Raw genomic sequence first — 12753 nt, 5'->3', positions numbered from 1 at the left:
AAAATGTGGTGAATAGTATAGTTAGCTATTACCGCTCGAATGATCAGGGCGTCATCGTGAGGGACTTCGACCCCCTCGAGGTCGCTAGGCCCGAAGCTGATCTCGGGTCCGCTCGTCGTCTCCTGGCTGCAGCCGACTGCATGTATCCTTAGCTGCCTTGCGTGTGCCTTCCTGGCTTTATTGGAGTCTCCTCCGGTCGGGCCTCCGGCAATGATGTTGATCTCGCCTCGAGATGCGTTGCCCCTATTTTCCTCCTCTCGAGCGGACGGTCGAGGTCATTCATGCGATACCTGATGGTGGGCTCCGGGCTATTGACGATGCTGCCGCTCGGGGGATCTCCTTTCTATCCTTTGAACAGGGCTCCGTTGGTAATGTCGCCGGTCTGGTGAAGGTGATCGGCGGTGGTAGCTCCTTGGCGCAGGATGAGCGATGGGGGGAAGGCTCCGACAGTCGCGGGTGTTGTGAGTAGCTGACTGATGGAGTGAACAAAACATCGGGGTCCATACCTTCCCCTTGGGCTTGGGTCGATCAGCCGCGACTTGCTGGACGGCGTACGACCGAGTGTGCTGATAAGGACGGGCGGCTTCAGCTCGCGGTCCTCTGGGGGGCTGGTGACTAACGGGCTGCTTTCGTTCGGTGGGAGCTGGTTGGTCATTCAGGGCTTCCTTTCTTCTCGCCGCCTGGGCTTCCTCCACATTGATGTATTCGTTGGCCTTATGCAGCATGTGGTCGTAGTCCCGAGGCGGCTTCCGGATGAGCGAGCAGAAGAAATCACCGTCCACGAGCCCTTGCGTGAACGCGTTCATCATTGTTTCCAAGGTGACCGTTGAAATGTCCATGGCCACCTGGTTGAAGCGCTGGATGTACGCTCGGAGCGGCTCCCTCGTGCCTTGCTTGATGGCGAATAGATTGACGTTGGTTTTCTGATGGCGCCTGCTGCTCCCAAAATGATGGAGGAACGCCGTCGGAATTCTTTGAAACTTGTGATGGATCCATCCGGCAGCCTCCGAAACCACCGATGCGCCGACCCCGAGAGGGTGGTGAGGAATACTCGGCACTTCACACCATCTGTGTATTGATGCAGAGTGACAGTGCTGTCGAACTTACCCAGATGGTCGTCTGGGTCGATTGTCCCGTTATATTCCCCGATCGCAGGGGGCACATAATGCTTCGGCAGTGGATCACGAAGAATGACATCTGAAAACTGCCGGTTGATCCGCTCGGGTGACGCGTCCGTTCGAGGCGCCTTTCCTTTTCTGCTGCTGCTCCACGATTTTTGCTGCTCGCGCCTAGATGAGTGCTTCGAGCTCCTCAGGAGAGAGCATTACCAGAAGTTGACGTCCAGCTTCTTTCATCTTCTTGGCTCGGATTCAGGTGCGTTCCCACATATGGCGCCAATTTGATCCTGTCCGAGTGCTGAGTCGACGGACGCTGGGGACGAGGCATGCTCCGCTGTCTCCGACTGGTGGTGTAGATCTCCGGCGAACCTGCAAAGAAGCCGAGCCGGGAGGGGTTTCCCGGCGACGGCCCTCCGACGCTCAAGTCAGACAACGAGAATTGAGAAAGGCAGCGTTACTGTGGCTACAGTAAAAATTTGCGTATACCTTCGTCGACGTCTGGGGATCCTTATATAGGACCCCGGGGAGGTGCGGACACGTTTCTCGATGCGTGCACGCTTCCCTAAACATATCTTAACGAGTCCATGTCAGAAAAGTACCTCTGACTCCATTCCGCAATCGTCCGAGCATATCTCGGATGTAACAGTGGAAGCTTCTACCGTATGATCCTGTGTATGGCTCGACCGTCAACTCTGCTACCTGTCGGCGGCAGACGCCTCGAGGATGATGTTATCCCCTGTCTCATTTGTCCTCTTGCGCTTCCTGTCTGTTCTAGGGCCGAGCGGTTCGGACGCTCGGCGGACATATCACTTCTGCCTCGGACGTATGCTCAGATGAGATTGCTCCTGCCTGTCTTTGTTGCCTTGTGCCCCGGTCGAACGGGCACCCCGCTCGGCCTTGAAACCTTTTTACCTAGAGCGTCGAAAACCCGACCCTTAGTTGGGTTGTCTTTTATTCGGCTCGGGGGATTCCCGGTCCTTCGGCCATCTCATTCCGGTCGGTCGATGCCGGTCGGCCCTCTCAGTCTGGTCGGTCGGATCTCGGAGTTGAATCTCTTGACCTTTGATCTCTATGTGTCGTTGACCCTTCGCCAATGAGGATCCGGGATCCCCATCCTTACCACTAGATCAATAATAATTTGTGAAGTGAAATACTTAAAATTTTCACGTTCTTACGCCTATTGTTAAAATAATGTGTGGGCCGTCTGTGTTTTTTTTAGTTTTAATTTTGAAAAAAAATCTTTTATGATTTGCATAATGGCGTACTTTTATTTATAACCTAATTCTTGGCAAGTAATGTAAGCAAAAGTGAAATTTGTGGGTAGCTGAAATTAGGTTTTCCAATTTGGTCTTTGCGTGACGAGCCGTCCCGATGCTTCACCTTCACTCCCTAGTCCGCTGCCGTGCGCTCCTTCCATCGATCCAACTCCGTCACGTCTTCTTCTCCACCGGCGCTTCCGCATCCTCCTCAGTCGCTACCGCTTCTCCCGATCCTCACTTCCTTGTCGAGTACCTCGTGAATACATGCGGGTTCACCGCCGACGATGCTTCCAAGGTCTCCAAGTCGCGCCCCCGTTTTCGGTCCGCCGAGAAGGCCGACGCCGTTCTTGGATTTCTCAAATCTCAGGGCCTTGATGGCGCGAATCTCAGAAAGCTAATAACTTGGATGCCAAAATTGTTCGGCTGGGATGTGGAGACGAACCTCGCTCCAAAGTTCAAATTTTTGCGCGACATGGGGTTCTCTGAGTCCGACGCCGTCAATGCCATTATGCTGCATCCCGCCATTCTTTCCCTCAGCATCCAGAAAACGCTTCTCCCCAAATTGAAGTTTTGGGAAAGTCTTTTTGGATCCAAGGAGATCCTCCTCAAGAATCTCCGGAAGGGTAACAGGTTTATAAGCAACAGCATTGAGAATGTGGTACGCCCGAACTTGAACTTTTTACGGGATGAATGTGGTATTCCTGAAGAGCGAGTTTCTCTTGCCATTAAAAGGCACCCCAGTTTCATCGTGCTGAACCCAGATACCTTCCGGGCTCTGGTGGATAGAGCTGACGGGCTTGGAGTTCCCCGGGGATCTAGAATGTTCCTCTGGATCCTTTATGTGCTGCACGCGGTCAGCAGGGAAAAATTTGAAGCCCAAGTAAAGCTCATGAACAGTTTTGGTTGGTCGAACTCCGATTTCATTACTGCAATCAAGAAATATCCACAATTTTTAGGCCTTTCCATAGAGTTATTGCAGAGAAAGATGGAATTTTTGGTCAAGGATGTTGGGATTGCACCTTCAGACATTGCTTACCACCCGACACCTTTAGGATTAAGTTTGGAAAAGAGGTTAATTCCTCGATTTCGTGTGATGGAGATATTGAAATCTGAAGGGTTATGGACGTCAAGAAACAAGATACATGGATTTTTATCATCATCTGGTCCAAAATTTTTGCAGAAGTATGTGCTCCCTTACCAAGATATGCACCCCAAACTTCTTGAAGTCTTGTCTTGTGACGTGTAGCTGAGTTCAAAGGGAATAATCCAAACTGCTAATGAATGCTAGATTTATATAGGTTTGATTTTTATGACTGGATAAGCAATGATATTGAACCAATCTTGTCATAGTTTTCATATGTTGTACTTGCAGTATTCATATTATATATTATGAATGTAACTGGTACTGTAGGCATGAGGATATTAGGTTTTCTGCTTGCAGTATTCATATTCTATATTATGAATGTAACTGTTGTTGTAGGCATGAGGATGTTAGGTTTTCTGAGTTCCATTTTGCTATCTATTGAGTTGAAATGGATTTGTTTTAGGACCTTAGCAGTTGAACTCCTTCCAATTAGAAGATACTTGTTTTTAGAATCATCAAAGGCGATTTTTGCCCTCTTTCACAAACAGAGTTGGATTTAAGCCTGAAAACAATACCCATCTGCCAAAATTATAGAAAAATCATTTTTAATTTTCATATTCTATATTATACATGCCATTGTTTCTGTAGACATGAGGATGTTAGGCTTTCTGAGTTCCAGTTTGCAACTCGATTGAGTTAGACAGGATTTGTTTTTGGGATATGCCAGTTGAATTCCTTATAAGAGGAAATTTGTCTTATAGAATTATGAAAGGCGATTTCCCCCTTTTTGCATGTAGAGTCAGATGCAAATTATGAAATATGCTGAACCTATTTTCTTTCAAATTAGTCGGAACATCAACCGGTTTAATACTTTTGAAAGTTGAAGGAGCTTAGAATTCACATTGCAAGCTCCTTTGAGCTTTACAGAAAGTGATATTCTTATTATGAGGAAAGAGTTTATCACCTGCTTAAGTATTTGAATCAATGAGAACCGAAGGTACTAACAGTTAGAACTTACAGCTTCTTGTTCTTGCTGTTGTGGTGGTGTAGTGATGATAAACCTTCCCTGCACTAGCTTGTTTGGTTGTGCATATAAATAACTCATTCTTTTGGATATTTTGGATTAGTTTCAGCATTCCTGTGTGATAATTAAATTTCATTAGATGCAATATCCAGTAAATGCATTTCTTTAAGATGTAAAATTACTAGTAAAATGTTCATTACAGTGATAGGAATCATAGGTACTGCAGTGACTTTAGGGGCTAATAAATGGAACCTTAAAATATTTAAAGAATTGAAATTATTAACTCCTTTCATGCATAAAAATTTAAAAGTATATTTTATAAAAATATTCTTGCAAACTATTTTATATTAGTATAACACTTTATGTTAAATAAACGAAACCTTAAAAATTTAAATCAGGTGGTTATTTTCGGGGCAAAAATGAAAGGGTAAAAATTAAAAGGGTGTTCTAAATTATATAAATTATAAAAAAAATGCTCATTTAAAAAAACAATCAGATGTTTTAGTCTCATTATATCTTTTAATTGACGGTGTTATGGTAAGTACTGGTAATTGTTTCAATATGTTCTTTCGGGACGGTGCGATGGTTAAAATATGGGGTGTTATCATATGAGGTCTTGGGATCAAAACTCGGCATGACCGAGCATAACCTCTTCCATGTCTTGGCCATTTGTACTAATGGTTAGTAGTCATCCGTGATTTACTTCCTCCGTGTTGGCCTAGGGACGGGTTGACGGGGGCGCTGAGGGCGAGCGAATCACCTTTTGCCTCATGATAATTGTTTTAATATATAATAGTAGTTGTTACAATATGTAACAATTATCAAATAGCTATTATAATGTTATTTTTTATTTTCAATAGCATTGAAAGTAAAAAATAATAATCCAATTAATCTCATTGACTATATCTCTGGAGGTGATTGGTCCGGTCCCACGGACAAAAATGATAATCCCAGGGTGACTGGCCCGGTCTGACGGAAATTTTCCATCGGCCACCAGGATAAATCGGGAAGCGCACGCGGTGATCAACTCAGAAGCCCAGTATCCTTTGATTACACTCCCCATTTAGAGAAAAAATTCTTACGCCGTAGCTGAGGTTCAAACTGTGAATATCTGGGAGACAACATGAATATCTTATCGCGATATCATGACCCCGAGGACATTTTCAATGCTATTGTAGTAGTTATGTTTAGTTGTTACAACATATAAAAGTTTCTAAGTAATTATTCTAATTATTTTATAATAATTTTCAGGAATTTAAATAATTTTGAAGTTAAAAACATTTTCATGTAATAGGGACTTGTGTATTTTCATATAATAGTAATTTGTGTATAGTAATTTTAATTAAAGTGAAATAGTTGAATTTTTACCTATCGTTAAAATATTGTGGGCAGGAAGTCTTTTTTTATTTTGTTTTTGAATAAAAAGAATTCTTTTATGATTTGCATAGTGGCTTCTTTTAATTTTTACCCTAATGTTTGTTTTTTTGTTATTTATCAGTGTTCATGGCAAGTAATGCAAGGCAAAAGTGAAATTTGTGGATAGCTGAAATTAGTCGGGATAATTCATTACAATATCTCTAATTTTTAACATAATTCTCATTATGCTCTTAAAGTTTTTTTAAAAATATTTATGTCCCTCGATTTTATAAAATATCATTTTCACACTCTTTGATTATTTGATTATGGTGACGTTGTGAACCAGCTCCGATATGTGGCTTATTGATGCCTTTTGATTTTTTTTTTTTTTTTTTTGATTTCATTGTTTAATGCATCACACTTTCACCTAATTTATCCAGCGATGAAGATGTTAAAAATAATTTTGACAGGAAAAATATTTTCACGTAATAATTGATCATGTTCGAGCACTGAGTCGATGAATGTTGGGGACGTGGCACGCTCCGCTATTTCCGACTGGTGGTGTAGATCTCCAACGAACCTGCAAAGAAGCCGAGCCGGAAGGGGTTTCCCGGCGACGGCCCTCCGACGCTCAAGTCAGGCAACGAGAAGTGAGAGAGGCAGCGTAACTGTGGCTACAGTGAAGATTTGCGCATACCTTCGTCGACGTCTGGGGGTCCTTATATAAGACCCCGGGGAGGCGCGGGCATGTTTCTCGATGCGTTCACGCTTCCCCAAACATACCTTAACGAGCCCATGTCAGAAAAGTATCTCTGACTCCATTCCACAATCGTCCTAGCATATCCCGGATGTGACGGTGGAAGCTTCCATCGTATGATCCTGTGTACGGCTCGGCCGCCAACTCTGCTACCTGTTGGCGGCAAACGTCTCAAGGATGATGTTATCCCCTGCCCCCTTTGTCCTCTTGCACTTCCTGTCTGTTCTAGGGCCGAGCGGTTCGGACGCTCGGCGGACATATCACTTATGCCTCGGTCGTATGCTCGGATGGGATTGCTCCTACCTGTCTTTATTGCCTTGTGCCCCGACCGAACGGACACCCCGCTCGGCCCTGAAACCTTTTTACCTACAGCGTCGGAAACCCGACCCTTAGTCGGGTTGTCTTTTATTCGGCTCGGGGGATTCCCGGCCCTTCGGCCATCTCATTCCGGTCGGTCGATGTCGGTCGGCCCTCTCAGTTCGGTCGGTCGGGTCTCGAGGTTGAATCTCTTGACCTTTGACCTCCACGTGTCGTTGACCCTCCGCCAACGAGGGTCCCCCGTCCTTACCACCGGATCACATGTCTCCCCCTCAAGTCTAGTCGAAGGAGGCGCTAAGTCCGACTGACTGGACCATGAGTTTAATCGAATGACATCCACTCTGCCGCTCCTGAAAGTGTACCTCCGTTCGACTCTTGGGAGGTCCATCCAGCCGACCAGCGAGTTGATAGTTGTGCCTTGGTAGTTTTGATTTCTATTTGCCGCTTGTTGCACTACCACTTCTAAGGACGGTCGGAGTCGACGGGTCTCCTCGGAATTCATGCCAATCCTCATTAAGCTGCCCATGCACGAGTAATGGCGCTCATTAAATGCCGCCCAATCGCTGATCGCCACTTGGCAAGTCCGCCGTCATCGTACGGCGAGGTCGTCAGCTTCGATTTGGACAGGCGTCGGTTCAAATCTGACGGTCCGATGCTAACGTTTGTTTCGATGACTTGGATCGGACGGTTGTGGTGGACCGAGTCCGCGGTTTATGAAGCGCCGACGAAGATTTCCCTTCCATCGTTCCTGCTTTCGTGCCTTTGGTGCTTCCTCTCGTGCTCAACTTCCCGACACTCGCTTGTCTCGGTGCTCCAACGAACTTTCGACCTCCTCCTTCACGCTTTGTTCCCAGTAAGCCTTCTCCTATCTCTACTTTCTGCCGTTTTCTCCCTTCTGGTGATCTTTGCATCCGTTCAATATAGTTTCGGTCTCCTCCGTCAACCCTTTCATTCTTCTTTCCTCGGTCCTTTATTCCTTGGTGCTGTTCCGGCGATGGCTAGCACTTCGCAGCCTTCTGATCCCTCTCCTGGCCTATGGTATATGATCATGGTAAGCCGGTTTGACGAGAATGACGCGGGACGCTTCCTTAACGAATTCAAACTCCCTCCTGACCATAGACTAGCTTTCGCCACCTCTTCCGATCGGCCCCACAATCCGCCGACCGACACTGTTTGCTTCTTTCGCGACCAATTTGTTGCCGGTCTGCGCTTCCCTCTACATCCTTTTATCCGTGAGGTTTGTAATTATTTCTGCATCCCGCTCGGCCAACTTGTCCCTAACTCTTTTAGGTTGCTGTGCGGCGTAGTAATCCTTTTCAAGCTGCACGGCATTCCCTTAGTCCCCAAAATTTTCCATTACTTCTACTATCCCAAACAATCCGAGTGGGGTACTTTTCTCTTCCAATCGCGGATCGGTCTTGTCTATTTCGACAAGATGCCGACCTCGAATAAGCACTGGAAGGAAAATTACTTTTACCTTCGCCTTCCCGAACGGCCATCCTTTCGTACCCAATGGCAGACTACTGTGCCGAGCCCGCCGGATCTCGGTAAATACAAGATCGAGCCGGATTATCTTCATGCAGCTAATCTATTAGCCGGCCAGAGGTTCAGCATCAATAAGTTACTTCACGAGGGGGTGTTATACATATTCGGATTGAGCCCGATCCGAACGAAGCTTCCGAGCAGCATGGGTAAGTGCTTTCTCTGTCCCCACTCCTTTTGGTCTAACTAATTTATTCTTCTTTTATGCAGGTGAAATCATGTGGCGTGCCAAGGCTACCAAGCGGATGAAATTGAAGGCTACCGAAATAGAAGCAGCAGCGATATATAAAAGACTTTAGTAACATGGCATATGGACAATTAAATCATGCTAAGCAATTACTGAACGAAAGGCTACTCATTGTATCAACAAGAAACTAAACTTATATATATAAGCTAAGCTAATTGTTATCATAATAAGGACTAGACTGAAACTAAGTTGTATTCACATATTTGTTTGAAAACTATTTTCATAAATAGATAAAAATACTAAACATGCTGCTGATGGGCCCGATAACTGTACTTGCTGTGAGCGCATCCCTAACTAGGCCCGAGGTAGTGTTAGGACCAAAACTAGTAGGATTACTAGGTTATCTAAACCTAGGGACGACAATGGGAGCCCAACCCAAGGACATTCGAAGTCCAATACAGTGCCACTGATAAAGTAAAATACTGTTTATAACTGATTTATCATATCTTGCTTTTTACTAGGTTATCTGAACCCAGAGCTAGGTTATCTGAACCTAGAGGCAACTGTGGGAGCCCACCCATTGGACCGTAGTCCCATATCACTGAAGCAAGGCTATGTACGCTATGTAAAATGCATCTAGGGCATTTAACTGAGCTATTAAAATGCATATTGTAATGTTTAACTATACTAGTCATTTTATCGAGCACTTGGTGTGCTCTAATTCTGCATTTAGCTAAACTAAGACCATAAAAGTGAACTAGAACCATGAAAGCATGCAAATAGCTACTTATACTGCAGGTGAGGGGTTACTTACATCCTGCGCTAATTTTTCTTACAATCCGATCGCTAGGTTTCCAGAGAAGAAGGTCTTCTCGACGATCCTCTTACGTCTATGCTTTCCTCTCGCCGAGGGGAGCGCCCTTGTGCCGAAGTCGTCGCCGGAATGTGCTCCTACGGCCTAGGGATGAAACCCTAGGTTCCTTGGACTTGGCGTGAAGAGAGGGTGCGGGAGAAGAGATGGCGTTGGGTGAGGGTGAGGGAAAAGAGAGTTGTCGTTTGGAAAATAATAACTCCTCTCTTAATTTCCTATTTATATTAAGTGATTTATACCACCCAACTAAATCTTAAATAGAATTGTTCTCCTCTTCTTTCAGCACACCCCTGCTGGGGCTCCTTGGTTACTAAAGTCATCTATAAGTCGTAGGGTTCGCTAGGTCTCGGGTTCAATTCCCGCTTAGGTTATTTTACGTTTTTATTTAATTTTGTTACTTCTGCTACTCCAAAAATTCCATAAAAATATTCTAAAATTCCAAAAAAATCATAAAATATTTTTTAAATTATTTTGAGAATTTTCGGGCGTTACAATCCCCCATACCTTATAAAAAGTTCGTCCTCGAACTTAGAACAACTCTGGGTACTTCTGCCTCATGCTAGCTTCTGTCTCCCAAGTTGCCTCTTCTGTTGTGTGATTTTGCCAAATGACTTTCACTAATGGTACTTCCTTGTTCCGTAATTTCTTAACTGCTCGGTCTATTATCTGAATAGGCAGACTGTCATAGCTGAGGTCTTCGCAGACTTGTACCGACTGGGGCTCAATCACCTGGGTGACATCTGGGATATGCTTCTTCAGCATAGAAACATGGAATACATTATGAATAGCTGACATCTCCTGGGGTAGCTCTAGCTCATATGCTACCTTGCTAATTCTTCTAGTGATAAGGTATGATCCCACATATCTGAGACTTAATTTGCCCTTCTTCCCAAAACGCATTACTCCCTTCATGGGAGCTACTCTGAGGAACATTGTATCCCCAATTGAAAACTCTAAGGGTTGACGTCGTGTATCAGCATAGCTTTTCTGGCGGCTCTGAGCTGTCTCTATCCTCTGGCGGATCTGCTGTATAGCTGCTGTGGTATCTGTTACTAGATCTGTCTGAAGTTCTAGTTCTTTCTGTTCACCACTCTCATACTAGCAGATTGGAGATCTACACCTCCGCCCATAGAGAGCCTCGTAGGGTGTCATGCCGATAGTAGCCTGATAGCTATTGTTGTATGCAAATTCTGCTAAACTCAGATATTTGCACCAACTCCCCTTGAAGTCTAGGGCACACGCTTGGAGCATGTCCTCGAGTACCTGATTTACTCGCTCCGTTTGACCATCTGTCTGAGGATGGAAGGTTGTGCTAAACTTTAACTTGGTGCCCAATGCTGACTGTACACACTCCTAGAAGTGTGATGTGAATCTACTGTCTCTATCTGAAATGATGGTCCGTGGAACTCCATGCAGTCTAACAATCTCTCTGAGATACAACTGAGCTAGCTGCTCCATAGAGTAGGATATCCTGATAGCTAAGAAGTGGACTAACTTAGTCAATCTGTCGACTATTACCCAGATGGCATCAAAACCATTCATGGTTCTGGGTAGTCCCACTATGAAATCCATGGAGATATCCTCCCACTTCCATTCTGGGATCTGAATAGGCTGCAGAACTCCCCCTGGTTTCTGGTGTTTTGCTTTGACCCTCTGGCAGGTCAGACAGGTATTAACATACCTGGCGATGTCTCTTTTCATCCCAGGCCACCAAAAACATTTCTTTTGGTCTTGGTACATTTTGGTGGAATCAGGATGCATCGCGTAAGGAGTCCTATGAGCCTCATCTAGGATCTTCCTTCGTAGTTCCTCCTGATCCGGAACACATAGTCTGTCATCAAAATGCAATACCCCACTATCAGATACTCTGAACTCTCCACTTTCTGATTCTGTTAACCCTTGCTTGATTCTCTGAATTTTAGGGTCATGACCCTGAGCTGTCTGGATGTCACCAAGCAGGGTAGATGCTAATGTCATAGTAGAGAGTTTCTAAACTATTAGTTTGAGACCGAAATCTGTAATCTCCTTTTGTAGGGGTGTTGACATGGCTGATAGGGATAATAAGACGAGACTGGACTTCCTGCTAAGTGCGTCTGCCACCTTATTGGCCTTTCCTGGGTGGTAGAGGATGTCTATGTCATAATCTTTGACCAGCTCGAGCCATCTGCGCTGTCGCATATTCAGATCCTTCTGAGTGAAGAAGTACTTCAGACTCTGATGATCTATATACACTCTGCACTGAGCTCCATACAAGTAATGTCTCCAAATTTTAAGGGCGAACACAACTGCTGCAAGCTCAAGGTCATGAGTAGGGTAGTTCCTCTCATAGTCCTTGAGTTGTCTGTAGGCATAGGCGATCACCTTACCTTCTTGCATCAGTACTGCTCCTAATCTCAATTTAGAGGCGTCACTGTAAATATCAAAGCTGTCTGTGTTTCTGGCAGAGTCAGAATGGGAGCACTGGTCAATCTTCTTTTGAGCTCTATGAAACTCTTCTCGCACTCCTCTGTCCACTAAAATTTTCTGTTCTTCCTGGTGAGAGCTGTCAGTGGGGAGGCTATCCTGGAGAAATTCTCTACAAATTTTCTGTAATAGTCTGCTAGTCCCAGAAAGCTTCTGATTTCACTGCGTTCTTAGGTCTCTTCCAGTTACTCACAGCTTCTATCTTACTGGGGTCTACCATGATACCATCCTTGGAGATGATGTGACCCAGAAAGGACACTTGATCGAGCCAGAATTCACATTTCGTGAACTTGGCGTACAACTGGTTCTGCTGAAGGGTCTGCAGTACTATCTTCAGGTGTTCTGCATGTTCTTCCTGAGTCCTGGAATAGATAAGAATGTCGTCGATGAACACGATAACAAACTTATCTAAGTATTCTCTAAATACTCGGTTCATGAGGTCCATGAAAGTAGCTGGAGCATTCGTCACGCCAAAGTGCATGACTACGAACTCATAATGTCCGTATCTGGTCCTGAAGGCTGTCTTGGGTATATCACCTTCTTTAACTCTAATCTAGTGATATCCCGATCTGAGATCTATTTTAGAGAACACTGCTGCTCCCTTTAACTGATCGAACAAGTCATCTATCCTGGGAAGAGGATACCTGTTCTTAATCGTGGTTTAGGGCTCGGTAGTCTATACACAGGCGCATGCTCCCGTCCTTCTTCTTCACGAACAATACAGGCGCTCCCTATGGTGAGTGACTAGAGCGTATGAAGCCCTTGTCGAGCAGC

General features: G+C 45.1%; 1 protein-coding gene across 1 annotated transcript; it reads left to right on the top strand.

The window, feature by feature from the left end:
* The first annotated feature begins 2489 nt into the window (after positions 1–2489).
* On the top strand, positions 2490–3623 carry LOC122011291 (transcription termination factor MTERF8, chloroplastic-like). The gene has a single exon (XM_042567678.1). It carries the CDS (start codon positions 2490–2492, stop codon positions 3621–3623), a length of 1134 nt encoding a protein of 377 aa, XP_042423612.1.
* The last annotated feature ends 9130 nt before the right edge of the window (positions 3624–12753 follow it).

This window comes from Zingiber officinale, chromosome 8A, assembly GCF_018446385.1.
Source record: "Zingiber officinale cultivar Zhangliang chromosome 8A, Zo_v1.1, whole genome shotgun sequence".
Classification (NCBI taxonomy): Eukaryota; Viridiplantae; Streptophyta; class Magnoliopsida; order Zingiberales; family Zingiberaceae; genus Zingiber; species Zingiber officinale.
This window is presented reverse-complemented; position numbering and strand designations above follow the sequence as displayed.

Excerpts from the sequence above, each read along its gene's own strand:
- LOC122011291 (XM_042567678.1), top strand. The coding sequence starts at position 2,490 with ATGCTTCACCTTCACTCCCTAGTCCGCTGCCGTGCGCTCCTTCCATCG.